This window comes from Lepidochelys olivacea (assembly GCF_965140295.1).
Source record: "Lepidochelys olivacea isolate rLepOli2 genome assembly, chromosome: 4".
Classification (NCBI taxonomy): domain Eukaryota; kingdom Metazoa; phylum Chordata; order Testudines; family Cheloniidae; genus Lepidochelys; species Lepidochelys olivacea.
Genome location: NC_140414.1, coordinates 15,936,926 through 15,956,364, shown reverse-complemented (window position 1 = coordinate 15,956,364; position 19,439 = coordinate 15,936,926). Strand labels below are relative to the sequence as shown.

The following is a 19,439-nucleotide window of genomic DNA, read 5'->3' as shown; positions in this document are numbered from 1 at the left end:
GTTTTTCTTTCACCCTCAAAATAAGATTTTTTTTTTTACTAGATAAGGGAGAGTCAATTTTAAAAAATCTGAATTTACCACTTGTAGAATGCTGAATCAGCATCAGCCTGCTAGGCTAGCTGAGGATTCTCTCAAAGCACAGAGTCCAATATGATGATCCCCTGTCTTGGCAAAGCCAAGAGTTCAAAAACTAGAGCACAAACCAAAATAAACACCTGAGCTTTATTTACAGCCTCAAATGCAAACAAATCCCACTCCTAGTGCATCTCACATGCCTGCTTTCCTAGTGTCACTGGAAGTGGGGATGATCAGCTAAGCTCCTTGATTGCCATTTATGGAATGCTCTCTCTTCTTTGGAAGGCGAAATAGATTGTGGTTTTGAGTCTGTCACGATAAGGCATGTTTTCAAATCCTTCAGTCATTCTTATACCATTTAAAAAAATTTATCCTCTTAATTTTAATGGTATCCAACTATTGTTTTGTGTGTCTAAAGTACTTTTTAATATTTATATCAGTGTTCATATTTCTCTTGCATAAGACCTGTGGAAAATCCGAATGTGAACAATAAATCATAAAAATGGTATTTCTTTACCACCTGATGTCTGTAAACCTCTAGGTGCCTATTAATAGCATACTTTAAATCAAATCTTTAAAAATATGTTGTGACCTTATCTATAAACCCCAAAGACAGGGAGTTGAAAACAGGAAGTATGCAGCACCATTGTTATACTGTAGGTCAGTCTGTTGTGGTCTAGCTCTGCCGTCAACCTCTCGCACTTGGTCTCTACCTTTGAGAGACAGTAGCTGTATCTTGTGTTTGCTGTTCAGCTGCTACTTTATTCTTAATGAATGGGCTGTGTGCACCTGTTGTAGAATTGGAAAGCAATCAGTTGTTGCTGGGAGCTGCAATTCTAAGCCCCATTCCTCATTTGGGCCCCCAGAAATTCTGCCTCCAGTAGTGGTACAAGTTGGGGTTTCATCTTCGAGAATGGTTATATGTATTTGTTGTCTGTGCAGTAGAGATCTCACTTTATCTTCCAGCTCTTTTCCCTCTCTTCTGCTGGGAGGTCTCTTCTACTGAGCATCGAGGCCTGTGGGACCTCTCTGGTTCTGTATCTCTCTAGTCATCTTCCTCTGCCTTCTACCTTTCTCCACAGCAGCAGAGAAACCCTGCAAGCATCAAACCATGTCCAGGAGCTGCTGTATTTATAAGGCAAGCTTTTTAGGAGCTTCATAGGGTGAGCAATGCCCTGCTGTGGCCAACCAGCTGACCCTTACCCTGCCAGGGCACAGGGATTTGAATTAGACTGGCAAGTCAGGGCCTGGTTGCAGCTTCCTGCAGGGGAACTGTGCTGTGGGAAGGTTCAAGCAGGAGCAGTGTGATTTCTCTGGGAAGGAGAACCCCAAACAGCCCGCTCTGGGATAAGTCTTGTAAAATCCAGAGCCTCCAAGTTCCCAAAAGACAAACCAGTGTCCCTAAGGATTTGTGAATTTTTAATGAGCAATTAGTGTAAAAAATCCCCATCCTCCCCATTTTTGAGGGCATCACTGAATCTGAATGGGGGCTTCTGGGTGAAACTAAACTGTTACATAAACACAAGAAAATTTTGCAGGTGATGAGAATTAGTCAATGAAGAAGACCTAAGACCAGGGCAGTAGTAGTTCCACCGGGTGCAAGGCATTGTTGTCTTTTCAGAATGGGACTTACTTCCAAAAGTTCCCATAGACCATAAGAGAGAAGATACTCTAAGCAGACATTTGAAAGCTCAGCTTTGATCATTCAAATCAAAAAGATTCTTTGTAATTCATAAGGAAAAACTACTAAGTGGCTTGTTTGTCTAGGGGTATGATCCTTACTGTGAATGTGAGAAGTCTGGGATTCAGATTCTGGCAAATTCTTGCAGCAATGTGTAAAATATTGATTCTTGGCAATCTTTTTTGGAAATTGATGTGATTTGTGAAAAGAGTAATGGCCCTTAACAAGGAAGCTGTGTTTATACTCTTGAATAGTAGTCATTGCAAAGAGAGACCCTTAGCTTACAAATTTATAGGTGACGCTGTTTGGGGAAACATGAGGGAAAATAGGAGCTGAGAATGCAGGTCAAAGTCACCTCTCATTTCTCAAATCCAGCATAGCAAACCCCTTAGCCTCTACCAACACCAAAGCCATTTAAGAAGAGACTCTGCCCGCACTCCCACCCCCACGAGGGAGTAAACTGGATCAGAAGCTCAGAAAAAGTCCTAGATATAATTTTATCCTGAACCACAAAATCCTTAGAATGCATATTTATGTTTGGAAACTTCCACTTTCTGTAAAAGAGCCTTCCATTCAGTCTACATTCTGAACTCAATCTGAAATGGCTTATAGTGGTTTTAACGAGGCTCAGATTGCAAGTTTTAGAGGATTAAAGGATAAGAGAACAATTAAAGGATTAGAAAACATGCTTTATAGTGATAGACTCAAAGAGCTCAATCTGTTTAGTTTAACAAAGAGGTTAAGCGACAACTTGATTACAGTTTATAAGGATCTATGTGGGGGACAAATACTTAATAATACTCCTGACAGAATGAGGAGTAAAGATCTCAAGTTGCAATGGGGGAGGTTTAGGTTGGATACTAGGAAAAACTTTTTCACTAGGAGGGAGGTGAAGCACTGGAATGGGTTACCTAGGGAGGTAGTAGAATCTCCTTCCTTAGAGGTTTTTAAGGTCAGGCCTGACAAACCCCTGGCTGGGATGATTTAGTTGGGGATTGGTCCTGCTTTGAGCAGGAGATTGGACTATATGACCTCCTGAGGTCCCTTCAAAACCTGATATTCTATGATTCTATGAATAATAGAGTCTTCAGTCTGACAGAGAAGAGTAAAAAAGATCCAATGTCTGGAAGTTGAAGCTACATAAATTCAGACTGGAAATAAGATGTACATTTTTGATAGGGAGGGTAATTAACCATTGGAACAATTTGCCAAGGGTTGTGGTGGATTCTCCAGCACTGACAATACTTAAATCAAGAATGGGTGTTTTGCTAAAAAAAATCTGCTCTAGGAATTATTTTCGGGAAGTTCCATGGTCTATGTTATACCAGAGGTCAAACTAGATGATCACAATGATCCCTTATGGCCTTGGAATCTGTGAATAAGGTGACTCTCAGTCTTGGGTATCCGAGAACCGTCACGATGACGTACCTTCTAAAAAGTTAATCTCCAAGCTATATAAAGTTATCTTGAAATACAGTGGTATGCAGACCAAGGCATGAAAGGGCTTGGAATAAATATGTAGGAAATGAAATCCATTTGGTTTATTATCATGACTGTTCTGTCTCCACTACCCCATGATACAAACTGACATGTTTTCATTTTATACATGGTTAATTTAATTACCTAGCCTACACCAATTTTCACTAATCATTCAGATAGGGTGACAAGTGTAAAATATACAGAAGATATTCTCTACTTTAAGACTCCAACTGTCTGAATAAGATGCATGGTTATTAGTGAGATACTGTAAATTACAGTGTCTTATATTTTGCAAATCTTAATTACACCTGAACCAGACGGTGTTTTTCTTCCTTCAGAGGCCCTTTCAGCTGCATGTTTTCCTTTTTAAAAGCAAAAGCGTTATTTATGGATGATATTTCACTTGAACAATCATGACCTAACTTTGGTCCAAAAGGACTTAGGCAGATCCCTGCTACAGCTCCACTAAAGTCCCTCTTAGCCTGGCAGGTGGGGCATTTAACACATTGGACTACAGTTTAGGAAATACTAGTTTAAAAAATTGACAAATTTAAAAAACACCAACACCACCATCAAACAATTGAAAGAACTAGTTCAATCTTACTGGTTTTGAAGCTTTAGGTTTGTGTCTGCCCAGTGATTTTTTGGATTTAAAAAGGGAGAGATTCAGTGGGAAGGAGACACTTTATATTGATAGACTCAAGGAACTCAATTTATTTAGCTTAAAAAAGAGAAGATTAAGGGGTGACTTGATTACAGTCTGTGGGTACAAATATTTAATAATGAGCTCTTCAGTCTAGCAGAGAAGGGTATAACATGATCCAATGGCTGGAAGCTGAAGCTAAACAAAGTCAGAATGGAAATTAGCTGTACATTTTGAACAGAAAGAGTAATTAACCAATTAAACAATTTACCAAGTGGTCCTGTTGGATTGTCTATCACGGACAACTTTTAAATATCCAAAGACCTGTTCTAGGGATTATTTTGGCCTCTGATATATAGGAAATCGGACATCTATCCTTGGAATCTGTGAATCTATAAGTTACACACACACACATTCATGGACAACATCCCAATCAGAACCAAGCCCAGAGAAGCAGACCCACTCAGAACTTGCCAAATGCCAGAAATGCTTCCAAACCACTGGTTATTACCAAAAGCCAAGAACTTTTTGATCCGAGCATAGGGAGTTGCCCACCCACAGGCTGCAAAAGGCATGGCTGTAGTCAGAACTTTACCACACTGGAAAAGATTTATAAAGATCCAAAGCCTCATTGCATCAGTGTTGTCCCAGCAGCAGTTATCAGTAGTGCAGTGTCTTCAGCATTGATGATTGCTTTTGCCATGAACCAGTATCGTCCCTCAGGGGATTCCACATGAAGTATCTCCAGAAATTCCTTTCAAAGACATGAAACCACTTGCTAAATGCACTGCAGAATTGGGCATCTATTCCCAGATCACATGCAGATGTCCTGTTTGTGGGTAAATAAGTACAAAGAACATGCTGAAACATAATTTAGACCCTTGCATACCCACTATGGAAGCAAACTTCACACTGGGGGCAGCATGCATGAAGATGACACAACCCTCATGTAAACAAATGAAAGCATCAACGTTCTCCAGCTTATCTCTTGTGTTCTGGACTCTTCCAAAATCTCAGCAGAATACATCCTTTTGGTTCACTTTGACAGCACTACCCAGCAGCATATCTGGGTCCAAACATGGGAACTGCCGTATTGGATCAGACCAGTGGTCCATCAAGTTCAGTATCTGTCTCTGACAGTGACCAGCACTGGCTGCTTCAGAGAAAGGTGCCTTTCCACCATAGCTCTTGTGAATCCCTCATTATACAGTAACACCCAAAATTCCTGGATCTCAAGGACAGTGTTTTACTGCGATTGTAATACAAATTTAAGATGTTAGTCAAACAAAGGTAAGCATTTACATTTTGAAAATAGCTAACAGGAATAGTCTGCACAAAATAATCATTAAGAATATAAGAATTTCACATATAATGAGTTTATTTTCTCTTAGGTTGGTGTTCTGATGGCAGCAGCCTCAAAAAATGGAGCTGAAAATGAAACATGCTGCCACATAAGGTATATTTAGGATTTAAAATAGTAAAAACACTTGTGCAGAAAAGCTCAAGATCTGCTGAATAATGACAGGAAAAAGAGTGACACCTTTCCCCCTTACTTTAATACAGCGCTACTCAATTTGTAGCATTAGAGGTGCATTTAATTCCTAGGGGACTTTTTTAGAGTCCACAAAGCACCTCTTGCTCAACCTATTCTCAGACCTAATGTGTGGTGTTCCAATCACAGTGGCACTCTTTGCACTTCCTGGCACATGTGAGGCCGGAGGCAGAAGAATTAAGCCATGTATCAGAGTTGATGGGACTCCTTTCAGCCACCAACAAAACAGTAATGGAAAAGAGAGAGGTTACTGTGTCAAATTAATTGATCAAGTTATCATGACGTCACATCCTGACATTGCTTAGTGATGTTTCTCTTGTCATTCTCCATCAGCATAGATGACACAGCATCACCGTGCAATGTTAGGATGTCTCAGAGAGAATATTGTATGTCTTCACAGCTTCTTTCACCCCAGCTCTTCAAGGTTGTTTCTATGTGAAGGTCTGTGGTGTAAGGTTGTATGACAAAAGAAAGTTCCCAAAACAACATTGCAGGCTTTTTCCCTCATTTTTCTCTAGTGTCATTTAAAGTGTCTTCACAAAGCATTCTGCTAACTCATTTAATTCAGAATGATAAATAGTTTACCTACTCTGTGATGCAGAATTTCTTTTGAGGAAAATCTGAAATCCTTCAGTAACTGAAGACCACTGTCTGAAGCAATCTCTTCAGGTAAATCATGTGAGCATATATAGTCCACAGTGCCTCAACAATCTTGGTAACAGAAGTGATTGCCATATGTACTACTTTATTCCAGATGTTCCAAAGCGTTAGCTACAACTAAATTATTTGGTATTCTTCTCTGCAGAATCAATGTCATCTTTGCCAAATAACCCATTTCCAAGGGTTTTGTCATCTTTGCCAATACCCATTCCAGTATGCATCCGGTGAAGTGAGCTGTAGCTCACGCAAACTCATGCTCAGATAAATTGGTTAGTCTCTAAGGTGCCACAAGTACTCCTTTTCTTTTTGCGAATACAGACTAACACGGCTGTTACTCTGAAACCTGCCATTTCCAAGGATGACAAGAAGCAGTTTGTGGCATATTTAGGTGACTACTGCGTAAAGCACATTGAGTAGTTTTTCCTTCATTGTCTTCAGTTCTATAGAGGTTCTTATACCACACTCATCACCACAGTGGCTGAGTGCTTTTCAGTCGTGCTTTGAGCCATTTGACTAACGTGTCAGAGTTTGCGAGCATATGTACTTCTGTGGGCAAGTTAATGATAGAACGCTAAGGGAGATGTCTTTTGATTAATAAAAATTTACAGAATCATAATTTCAATAGTATCACCCTCTGCAGCGTGGCATGGGGGACTCACTCCCCGCTAACCCTGCTCCCAGCTCCAAGTACTCCGGTTGGTGGAGATTCTGTTAATACAGTGTCAATGGAAATGCATTCAGTTGGGTATCATTCAAAAGCCCTTTCTCCCAAGAACACAGTTGTACCAAACAGGACAAACCTAGAACGATTAAGTAGATATACATTCAAGAAAATGTTTAAAAATCAACTCTTTTTAATATTATACTTTAACATAGGCACGTCAAACATGCAGCCCTCACAAAGTTTAAATTGTGGTTCTCAACTGACAGTACCACCTTATCAGTTAATGCTCAGGACAAACCTGATTAATTTTGTTAATGTTACAAGTTACTGTGAATGGAAGGAGTGCTTCAAGTTGATTTGCCAGAATCAGCACAAGAGAAGTGGTTCAGTGGTATTGATTGTCACCTTCGTTTATTGTGCCAAAGAGTAGTAATTAGGTACTGATTAAGATATCAGCATCCAGCCATAAATTACTGGAATCCATCCACAAATGGTAGGCACATAGTTACATAACATACATTACATAACATGATTAATTACTGTCTCAAAGTAATTTATTATAAAATCCTTTCCTGGGGGGAAAAACACCACAGCACCCACCATGGTAGCATTTAATTTCAGAAAAAGGAAACTACACAAAAATGAGGAAGTTAGTTAAACAGTAATTAAGATACAGTGCCAAAAGTGAAATCCCTACAAGCTGCATGGAAACTTTTTAAAGACACCATAATAGAGGCTCAACTTAAATGTATACCCCAAATTAAAAACGTAGCAAGAGAACCAAAAAAGGCCATCGTAGCTAAACAACAAAGTTTAAGAAGCAGTTAGAGGCAAAAAGGCATCCTTTAAAAAGTGGAAGTTAAACCCTAGTGAGGAAAATAGAAAGGAACATAAACTCTGGCAAGTGAAGTGTAAAAATATAATTAGGAAGGCCAAAAAAGAATTTGAAGAACAGCTAGCCAAAGACTCAAAAAGTAATAGCAAAAAAAAATTTAAGTACATCAGAAGCAGGAAGCCTGCTGAACAACCAGTGGGGCCACTGGACGATCAGGATGCTAAAGGAGCACTCAAGGATGATAAGGCCATTATGGAGAAACTAAATGAATTCTTTACATCGGTCTTCACAGCTGAGGATATGAAGGAGATTCCCAAACCTGAGCCAGTCTTTTTAGGTGACAAATCTGAGGAACTGTCCTAGACTGCAGTGTCATTAGAGGAGGTTTGGGAACAAATTGATAAACTAAACAGTAATAAGTCACCAGGACCAGATGGTATTCACCCAAGAGGTCCAAAGGAACTCAAATATGAAATTGCAGAACTGCTAACTGTGGTATGTAACCTATCATTTAAAGCAGCTTCTGTACCAGATGACTGGAGAATAGCTGCTGTGACACCAATTTTTTAAAAAGTCTCCAGAGGTGATCCCAGCAATTACAGGCCGGTAAGCCTAACTTCAGTACTGGGCAAACTAATTGAAATGATAGTAAAGAACAGGATTATCAGACACATAGATGAACATAATTTGTTGGGGAAGAGTCAATAGGATTTTTGCAAAGGGAAATCATGTCTCGCCAATCTACTAGAATTCTTGAGGGGGTGGACAAGCATGTGGATAAGAGTGATCCAGTGGATATAATGTATTTAGATTTTTAGAAAGCCTTTGACAAGGTCCCTCATCAAAGGCTCTTTAAGCAAAGTAAGCTGTCATGGGATAAGAGGGAAGGTCCTCTCATGGATCAGTAACTGGTTAAAACATAGAAAACAAAGGATAGGAATAAACGGTCAGTTTTCAGAATGGAGAGAGGAACATAGTCATGTCCCCCAGGGATCTATACTGGGATCAGTACTATTCAACATATTCATAAATGATCTGGAAAAAGAGGTAAACAGTGAGGTGGCAAAATTTGCAGATGATACAAAACTACTCAAGATAGTTAAGTCCAAAGCAGACTGCGAAGAGTTACAAAGGGATCTCACAAAACTGAGTGACTGGGCAACAAAATGGCAAATGAAATTCAGTGTTGATAAATGCAAAATAATGCACATTGGAAAACATAATCCCAACTATACATGTAAAATGATGGAGTCTAAATTAGTTGTTACCACTCAAGAAAGAGATCTTGGAGTCATAGTTGATAGTTCTCTGAAAACATCCACTCAATTTGCAGCGGCAGTCAAAAAAACTAACACAATGGTGCGAATCATTAAGAAAGGGATAGATAAGAGAAAATATCATATTGCCTCTATATAAATTCATGGTACACCCACATCTTGAATACTGTGTGCAGATGTGGTTGTACCATCTCAAAAAATATATATTGGAATTGGAAAAGGTTCAGAAAAGGGCAACAAAAATGATTAGGGGTATAGAACAGCTTCCATATGAAGAAAGATTAATAAGACTAGGACTTTTCAGCTTGGAAAAGGGGGGATACGATAGAGAGCTATAAAATCATGACAGGTGTGGAGAAAGTAAATAAGGAAGCGTTATTTACTCCTCAAAACACAAGAACTAGGGGTCACCAAATGAAATTAATAGGCAGCAGGTTTAAAACAAACAAAAGGAAATATTTCTTCACACACTGCACAGTCAACCTGTGGAACTCCTTACCAGAGGATGTTGTGAAGGCCAAGATTATAACAGGGTTAAAAAAAGAACTAGATAAATTCATGGAAGATAGGTCTGTCAATGGCTATTAGCCGTGATGGCAGGGATGGTATCCCTAGCCTCTGTTTGCCAGAAGCTGGGAATGGGCGACCGGATGGATCACTTGATGATTACCTGTTCTCTTCATTCCCTCTGGAGCACCTGGCATTGGCCACTGTCGGAAGACAGGATACTGGGCTAGATGGACCTTTGGTCTGACCCAGTATGGCTGTTCTTATGATCATCAATGGTGAGATGAAGGGTACTGACTAGTAGCTGAATCTTTGGAGAATACTCCGTGGAGGACTTGGTTAAACACAGTGCTCTGTGGCACCTTACTTGCTATAAGAAGTGCACTCAATAACTGAATTTGGCAAGATGGGAAAGGAAGTACATTGAGGATCAGCAAAAAGTTAAAGTATCTAGTGCCATCTGTGGGCGAGACTCACCTTATACGAGGTCCCACGGCATACAGTTCAAGAAGAACACCTGCTTCTTCTGCAATAAACTGGAAGTCCGAAGACATTCATTAACCACAGTTTCAATACACAAAGCAGATGAGAAACTGTATGAAGCAGTAACTCTTAGCAAGAATATTGTGCGGTAAGAGTGCATGGACCCAAAATGCACCCAAACATAGATACTGTGTATCACATCAAGCACTGCACTAAGTATATATATGTAATGTGTTGTGTTAAAAGGTAAAAACAACAGAAACAAATATTGATTTTACTACTGCAAACTGCAACTCAGCTGGAGTTTATAAATTGCCTCATGAGGGCTCTAATGGATGGGAACGTGGTGGTGATGGCCAGTGCAGAGGCTACGTACAGAGACGTATGTGCTTTGAATGGGGTTGAAGAGGAACACATACTTAGCAGAAAGGCTCTTAAAGCACTTATTGAAGATGAACTGTGGGATATGGACCTAGTTTTTAGCAGTCCTATCCACAGAAATGAATCACAGCACTTGTCCTTAAGCTGCAAAAGCCATGGTGCTATCAAAAATGGAAGAAAGGGCTGACATCAACGGTAATATGAAGATTCTCTGTTTGCAACTGCTACATTTGTATGGAAAGCAATTTGTCCTACAGCATTGGGAGTTTCTGGGATCCGTAGCTGATGCCTAGAGTGACCAGATGTCCCAGTATTAGGGGCTTTTCTTATATACGCACCTCCCACCCCAAAAGTGTCCTGATTTTTCACACTTGCTAGCTGATCACCCTACTGATGCCAAACCTGAAAAATAATACTGCGTAACCCATACTACTTCCTTAAGTAGTGCATTGGTGATCACCGTGACTTCAACACCAGCAAGTATGATGGCAAGTAATTGGAGCACAAGGCTGCCATTTTATCACAAAGCCTTTTGTACAAGTGCTTGAGTGAAAGTCAGGTTTCCAACACATACATGACAACGGTGTGGCATATTCATAATCTACAACTACAGGTGGCGGTTGGTTTAACAATTCATTCCCAAACCTGTGGCAAATTCCTCGTACAGCTTATGGGAAAGTGTGAGTTTTCTGTGGTATCATGATCAAGGTTTAAGTGCAATGAAACTATGGCTATGTGCCAGATGAAAAGCAAATTAATGCACATCTTGCATGGTCTTCCCCAAGCCAGCACCTATTGACAATGTGACTGGTATCTTATGCCAGCAGAGGCTGTCCTGCTTAGAAATCATAGAGGATATGACTGAAGCACAACAAGCTCTTGACAAATAAGAAACTGTTAACACTTGAGATTTGCGTTCCAGAATCAGTCCTTCAGCTAATCAGTTTCTCGTGTGCAGAGACCAAATGCTCACTACTCTACAAATGTTTGGCCAGCAGCCTGCCTTGTATGGAGATGTGACATATGGACAGACACTTGTATGGACAGACACTGTCCGTGCAACTGTGTGTAGCAGTGGTGCCCTAGGCAGAGACAACAGTAATGATGACTTTGATGAATACATGTTTTCAGTCCTACATGTCAAGTCTAAATTCTCTAGAATTACCAAAGATCTGTCTTCTTTTTATGCAAGCAATGCATTCCTGTGTTAAGTATAATTAAAAATAATTGATTTTTACATATTTTCTTGATTATACATCTGCATAGTTTTTTTAGGTTTGTCACATTTTGGTACCATTGTAGTTGTGGGAGAAAGGTCTTTCGAATAATATTCAACTCGGCATGAGGACATTATATAATCAAATTTTCCACCAATCAGAGGACATGGAGCTGGGAGAGTGGGGGGCAGTGAGTCCCCCCGGCCATGCTGCAGAGGGTAACACAATTGAAATTATGATTCTGTAGATTTTTCCAATTAAATGACACCTCCCTTACCTTTCTATCATTGACTTGCCACTGAATGAGATTTTGCTACATTATGCTCCCAGACTGCACATGTGGTTCATTCTTTCTCTCAACCTCTCCCGTAGGGGGAGAATTGTGTGTGCAGTGCAGTTTAGTGTTTTGTTCTAGTTTTAGGGATTTTTTTGAAAATGGTCACGCTACTCTGTGTTTGTGCTAAGTGGGCCTGGTGAGAGATGAGTGCCCGGCACTTGGAGTTGAAGATGGAGAGGTTTGTAATGGTCTGTAGTTCCTGTGTGAGTTCATTCCGCAGAATCAGATTGACACCTTACAAAGCTCTCTCTCTCCTCTTGCTCTGTGGTCATGAAAAATAAATTCTATCCAAACTTTTCATTTTCATTTTACCTTCTTGATGGCAGTATAATTTAACCACAATGTTAGCGTGTAAGTTTTTGATATTACTACTCTTATATTCCTTAGCTAACAATCATTCTTTACGGACACATACATTTACCAAGAGCATAGTTTCTCACGTGTGGGTTCGAACCTTCAGGAGGTAGCATAATTTAAAGTTAAAATTTAAATATTATCAAAGATTCAGAAAACAGAAATCTAACACCTAAATATCTGCAGATAGAGAATTGTTGGCATATAATTATAACATAGTTGTTTCCTATTCAAATTTATGGAAGTAATGTATCTTGGATACCACAGTGTGGTAGTAGTTGATCAGCATTGCTCGCTCTTGTTATTACGAGTCTCATAGAATCATTTGATTACATGAGAATCTCAGCTTTCATTTTTTTAAAGTAAGTTTCTAGCCCTCATGATTCCGGAGAAAGCCCTAAATATGACCCCCTAAAGGCTTGAAAACCAGAAGGCAAATAAAAAGAACCTGAAATTTATTATTTTTGTAAATGATGATTTTTAAGCCAGTCCCATAACTTTCTGAGCCCTAATACATTTCAGGAAGAGAAGGGGTGGAATCTTCCCCATTTTCTTCAGCACACAGTTGTTAGGGGACAGAGAAAAGCAAGGAGCAGAGTTCCTTCATGATTTCCTCAGGCATAAGATGTGTGATTTGGACCATGGTTTTGTTCAGTTTTGCTGAGGTGGAATACTTCCACACTGGACTGCACAGACTATACATTATTGAGGAATTCTAGAATAATATCCAATTGAAAAAAAATAGTGTAACATTGAATAACATATGCCTGGACTATAAAATACAATAAAGTTGTGTGGAATAATATTCTACAGTATTACATCCTGTAATTATAAAATAGCATGGACTAGTGAGTTGTTAATCCATATATATTTAAAGGATTAAAGCAGATGGTTTATGCATTTCCCTTATAAACAATTATTTTACTACCAGTATTTGATAGTGATGTATATATGTATTCTTTATTACCAGTGGGATAAAAAGGAAGTGTGGATGTACAAGTATATAATTATGTTTTGCTCTTTTTAGAGAGAATACAAGAGTTAATCCCCAAAATGAAAAAGATCTAGCGTTGAGTATCTCACCGGATAATCTAGGAAACAAGAGGCCTCTAGAAAAACCTGTGCAAGACCAATTACCACACTCACCTTTGCATTCAAAAGATTTGGAAGCTGTTTATTGCTCTGCACATGTTAAACGTACACCAGATGCTTCAAAAAGCTCATTTGTTAATTTAAAAGGTTTAACCAGCCAGCAGAGCTCAGCAGACCTAAAGCACATGGTCAGAAGAAAGAGTAATTTTTACAAAAATGCAAGAAAACATCATGAAGGTTTTGCACCCTGTGACAAGAAATGTGAAAATGCCCATTTGTCTTTAGAAAAAGAGCCACTGCTTCAAAAGTCTCTTGAGAATGATTTATGTTCAACACAGAAATCTGTTAGGTCAACAACAAAACTAGGTGATAGTCCCTCTGCTGTGTCTGCTGCACTAAATCTACAGCATGTGCAAGAATCAGATGCCAGAGGAAATATATCAAGATCCAGTTTACTGGCTGAATATCATACAACTAATAATTTAGCCACAAAACCTGATAGACAAGAAAAGAAATATGAAAAGAACTCAGAGTCTCCTAGCAGTGTGACTGTCAGTACTTCAGATCCTCTTGTGATTATGGCAAATAAAAATACAGAATCACCATCAGTATGCTCTCTTTTGGAACCACATTCCAATGAAAAAGCAAAAAGCCCTGCTGAACATTCTGCCCTCTTTCAAAATGAACTTCCACCATCAACACCTCCAGTGCAAGGTTCTTTAGTGCAGGCTCCTGAGACATCCTATCCTTACTATTCTTTTTATTCTTGTCATCAAAGTGATAGCAATGGCAGTTCCATAACCCAGACTTACCAGCAGATAACCTATGAAGTGCAACAGTTTGCTCAGTCTGGCACATCTGCCATTGCAAGTAATGTGTGTAATGCACACTCTAATATGTTTTACTCCCAGTCATTTAGTTATGCTGCTCTTGGGGAGCTACAAAGGCCTAACTATGCTCAAATGTATCCAGTGCATGGATATTTTAGTTCTCAGATGCCCCTTCCTTACAGCTCTCAGATGCCATCTTTACCACAATATGCTGCAAATCAGCCTTGGTCACTAGGTCCTTTTCCATATCCTTCCAATACAGGATTATCTTCAGAAGCTGTTTGGACCAGCAGTAAGTGCATGGCTACTAAATTTAGTATTTTTTTCATATTTTTGTAGCAGTGACCTCAGGTGTTTAAATCTAGACATTGCTTTGCTGCCTCAACCTCGGATAGAACAAATACCATTAAGTTTTGGGCCTTGATCCAATGATTTTTCAAATGATACACTGTGCCACATGCAGAGGTCTAAACTAGACTCTCTTAGAATCAGTGAGTCACCTCTGAACTTGGCTCAGTATCTTTCAAACTGGGCAGTGCATCTATAGTAGTTTTACCCATGGTTTCAGTCTTCATAAACCCATCCTCATTTAGTGTTTCACTGTGTTATGACATAGTGCTAACACTTTCCTTTTGGGATTGTGAAGTCTCTTTCAGTCAGTAAGTAGAACAATTGTTGAATAATGCAATAAGCACTTCCTTACCTAAAGGCTGGGAGCATGAACTCCGCAATACCCCCCTCCAATGAGTGTCTTACTGTAAAAATTAATAAAGCACTAATCATTTTTCAGCCATTAGATATCGGGACTAGTTGAACATCCCTAGCCTTATACTTTTCCTAGCTGTGAGTGTCTAATGCTAATGATCTAGTTGTGCATTCCATTTGAGTTATTAGACTTACATTTTAATTAGGGCTCTCAATGAATTGCAGGTAACTCACACGATTAACTCAAAAAATTAATCCTGATTAATCACAGTTTTTATCGCACTGTTAATAGAATACCAATTAAAATTTATTAAATATTTTGGATGTTTTTCTCCATTTTCATATATATATTGTATTCTATGTTGTAATTTAAATCCAAGCGTATATTATTTTGATTACAAAAATTTATTTGCACCGTAAAAATGATAAAAGAAATAGTATTTTTCAGTTCACCTCATACAAGTATTGTACTGCAATCTCTTTGTTGTGAAAGTGCAACTTACAAAAGTAGATTTTTTTGTTACATAACTGTTCTCAAAAACAAAATAATATAAAATTTAAGAGCCTACAAGTCCACTCAGTGTACTTCTTGTTCAGCCAATCACTAAGACAAACAAGTTTATTTACATTTACAGGAGACAATGCTGCCCTCTTCTTATTTACAATGTCACCATAAACTGAGAACAGGCATTTGCATGGCACTTTTGTAGCTGGTATTGCAAGGTATTTATCTGCTAGATATAAAAATTTTATTAAAGTTAATGTTTAAAATCAAATTTACACAAGTTAAGAGGGAAGGTACTGTACATCTGGGATCAGGCTTGGGTTATGGGGGATTGCAAGTATCGGTTACAAGGTTCACGAGGTACATATCACATAGAATCATAGAATATCAGGGTTGGAAGGGACCTCAGGAGGTCATCTAGTCCAACCCCCTGCTCAAAGCAGGACCAATCCCCAATTTTTGCCCCAGATCTCTAAATGGCCCCCTCAAGGAGGGGGTTCACAGCCCTGGGTTTAGCAGGCCAATGCTCAAACCACTGAGCTGTCCCTCCCCCCATAACCAGCATAGATCCAGAGTGGGGTGTGGGAGTTTTTAAAGCGTCAGTGGATAATTGGGCTCAGGTGCACCACCCATGGAATGTATTAAGAGTCCAAGTCAGTATTGGTGTAGAGAATAAGTTCATGGGTGGGGTGCGTCCCTCTATTCATCAGGGAAGGAAGTGGGTTATTTCCCTGGTCGACGTTCTCAGTTACTCGACCTGGTACTGGCGGTGTCCCGTGATGTGTTCTGTGTAGATGTCTCTGGACACACCTGATGGTCTCGGATACCATGAGCTGTCTCATGAGCCGGGTGCTAAACGTTCGTGTGCCCCTTCATGCTTCGGCCACCATTCCAGCAGACATGCTTCCATGCTGATGACGCTTGTTTAAAAAAAATGCGTTAATTAAATTTGTGACTGAATTTGGAGGAGAATTGTATGTCCCCTGCTCTGTTTTACCCGTATTCTGCCATCTATTTCATGTTATAGCAGTCTCGGGTGATGAACCAGCACATGTTGTTCATTTTAAAAACATTTTTACTGCAGATCTGACAAAACTCAAAGAAGGTACCGATGTGAGATTTCTAAAGATATCTACAGCACTCGACCCAAGATTTAAGAAACCAAAGTGCCTTCCAAAATCTGAGAGGGGCGAGGTGTGGAGCACGCTTTCAGAAGTCTTAAAAAAGCAACATTCAGATGCAAAAACTACAGAACCTGAACTACCAAAAAAGAAAATCAGCCTTCTGCAGGTGGCATCTGACTCAGATAATTAAAATGAACATGAGTCGGTCTGCACTGCTTTGGATTGTTATCAAGCAGAACCCGTCATCGGCATGGACACATGTCCCCTGGAATGGTGGTTGAAGCATGAAGGGACATATGACACGTAATGTCCCTTTAGCACATCTGTCACGTAAATATCTGATGCCGGCTACAACAGTGCCACGAGAATGCCTGTTCTCACTTTCAGGTGACATTGTAAACAAAAAGAAGGCAGCATTATCTCCTGCTAATGTAAACAAACTTGTTTGTCTGAGCGATTGACTGAACAAGAAGTAGAACTGAATGGACTTGCAGGCTCTAAAATTTTACATGGTTTTATTTTTGAATGCAGGGGTTTTTTTTACATAATTCTACATTTGTAAGTTCAACTTTCATGATAACGAGATTTCACCTAATACAAGTACTGTAATGCATTGAAAAATACTATTTCTTTTGTTTTTTACAGTGCAAATATTTGTAATCAAAAATAAATATAAAGTGAGCACTTTGTATTCTGTGTTGTAATTGAAATCAATATATTTGAAAATGTAGAAAACATCCAAAATATTTAAATAAATGGTATTGTTATTTTATAACAGTGCAATTAATTTTTTTAATTGCACGATTAATCACGATTAATTTTTTTAATTGCTTGACAGCCCTAATTTTAATGTTACACTAGAAAACAAATGCACTCTCTTTATTTAGTATTTCTGTCCTTATGGAGTGAAATTCTCTCTTGTGCACCATTTAAATTCTTCTCATCCCTTATTTTGAGGACTTAAATGATGCATAGGCCTTGTGCTGACCTTCTTTAGAGGGGTGAATGTCACCCCCCTGGTTCCCTGAGGGTGCTGCTGTTCATTCTGAAACCAGTCTCAGTCAGTTATAGAACTACTTAATTGTGTAACCAAAGTGGCTACGTAACCAAGCTCTTAACTAGGCTAACTGACTTAGGGTCAGAGCTGGTGTAGAATGAAATTAGAGGATCTGCACTATTGACCCTCTCTAGAACTGGTTCCCCTTCTCCTCCTTGTGCCTGTACTTACCCCTCCATCCCTTTCCAAACTTGGTCTACCATCCTCAGACTCTATCATCACAATGAAGAGTGTGGAGATAGGTTGACTGGATTTTTAACCCCTTGTGATTGCATAACTAGTCCTCAGGATTTGGCCCTTGGTCACATAAGTGAGAATTTGGCCCAGTATGCACAAATGCTGCCAAGCACCTGTTTGCAACATTTGAAATGTATTGTACGAACACCTTACCTATGAGTCCGTGGCTCTGGGTTGAAGAGTGGTGCAGGGTGGTGCTTTCCGGGGTGGGGGGGGGGCTTCTCATAAGGGTGAGAGCAACTCCCCTCTCTCAGCTCCTAGCTCCATGTGCTGCGTCCGCCTGCAGGCACTGTTCCCAAAGCTCCCATTGGCCATGGTTCCCAGCCAATGGGAGCTGCAGAACCGAGGCTTGGGTCGGAGCAGAGACAGCTCGTGGAGCTAGGGTCTCTGCTTCCCAGGAGCTGGATAAGGAGCCTGCATCAGACCTGCCAACCCTCCCCACAGCACCGTCCTGGGCTGTGCCCCCCCCAAGCACCTGTGGTGCCCCCTAGGCCAGCTCCCCAGCACCCCCGGTCCCCCCTGGGCTATTACCCCCCCATGATGCCTCCCCCAGGCCGCAACTCTCCCCCCGCAACCAAGCATCCATGGCACCTCCAGGGCCATTGTCCTGAGCCACCTCTCCTTCTCAAGTTTTAGTCAGGGAAATATAGTAAAAGTCATGGGCTGTGAAATTTTGTTTACTGCCCGTGACCTGTCCATGACATTTACTAAAAATACCCTTGACTAAAAAGTAGTCTTACTTGTGATTTATGAGGTATTTGGTTTTTATATTAATTAAAAATGGTATTTGCCACAAACGGATAAGAGTATAGGTGGGATTTTTCAAAACCAATTATTTGACTTAGAAGCACACATTCCACTGACTTTCAGTGCAACTTGTGCTCCTAAATCACGTAGCCGTTTCTGAAACTCCAACAGATTGTCTCCATGTATAGACGCTCATGCAGAGGGACTATGGTAGTAGTTGAAGCATAGGACTGGGAATCAGGCAAACTATTCTAACCCCAGCTATTCCACAGACTTGTTATGTACCCTTGGTACAGCAGAAAGGGGTGTTAGGCTTAACTCATAAATATTTATAAAGGCTGAAATTCACACCTATACAGGACTTTGCATTACAGGACTTTAAGGCACATAGGCCTTTTGCTGTCCTCTGCACAGGGTGAAGGTCAGTGCTTCAGTCTTTGAATGCTTTCGAAACCTTCTAAAGATGCTATAGAAGTGCAAAGGCGTGGTGTTTGGTGGGCTTTGGAGGGTTGAAAGAGGAATCTATATTTCCCGTGCCTTAATCCTTTCTCAAGTATATTTTTCTTTGTTTCCAGCTCCCTGGCAGCAGGCACCTTTTCATCCCGGATATTGAAACCGGTTCCATGACAACATTCTGAAGAGTAACCAGTTACCTCAGAAGGCAACATAATTTGCATTTTTCAGAACTATTACATCAAAATTACTCCCTTTTTTAGGACATGAAGACAGTTGGAGTTTTCCTAGTGATTTCTGTGGGTGCAGGATTGAGTCCTTAGCAAACAGCAAGACTTACCTAACCAGCTTAAAAAAAACCCAAACACACACACATGAAGGGACAAATGTAACCCCACCTCAGTTACTACTAAGGGCCCTCTGACTGTGGAACCAGCACGGTTCTGCAGTACAAAAGGCAGTTTAAACCACTGGATAAAGTAATGGCTGTGAAGAGGCTCTATGGCTTTGGCCAGGAACAGGATTCTTTTTCCTCTGCCTACTG

The 19,439-nt window shown here is 40.0% G+C and overlaps 1 protein-coding gene across 1 annotated transcript in view; it reads left to right on the top strand.

Moving 5' to 3' along the window:
* Nucleotides 1–14,406, top strand: part of TEX15 (testis expressed 15, meiosis and synapsis associated) — a gene marked incomplete at its 3' end in the record, with an annotated part of 132,863 nt that extends 118,457 nt beyond the window's left edge. Inside the window, exons 8-9 of the mRNA XM_084625913.1 lie at nucleotides 5,270–5,334; nucleotides 13,173–14,406. Of these exons, the coding sequence (XP_084482039.1) occupies nucleotides 5,270–5,334; nucleotides 13,173–14,406 (1,299 nt within the window). The remainder of the gene's footprint in view (nucleotides 1–5,269; nucleotides 5,335–13,172) is intronic.
* Nucleotides 14,407–19,439: the final 5,033 nt, after the last annotated feature.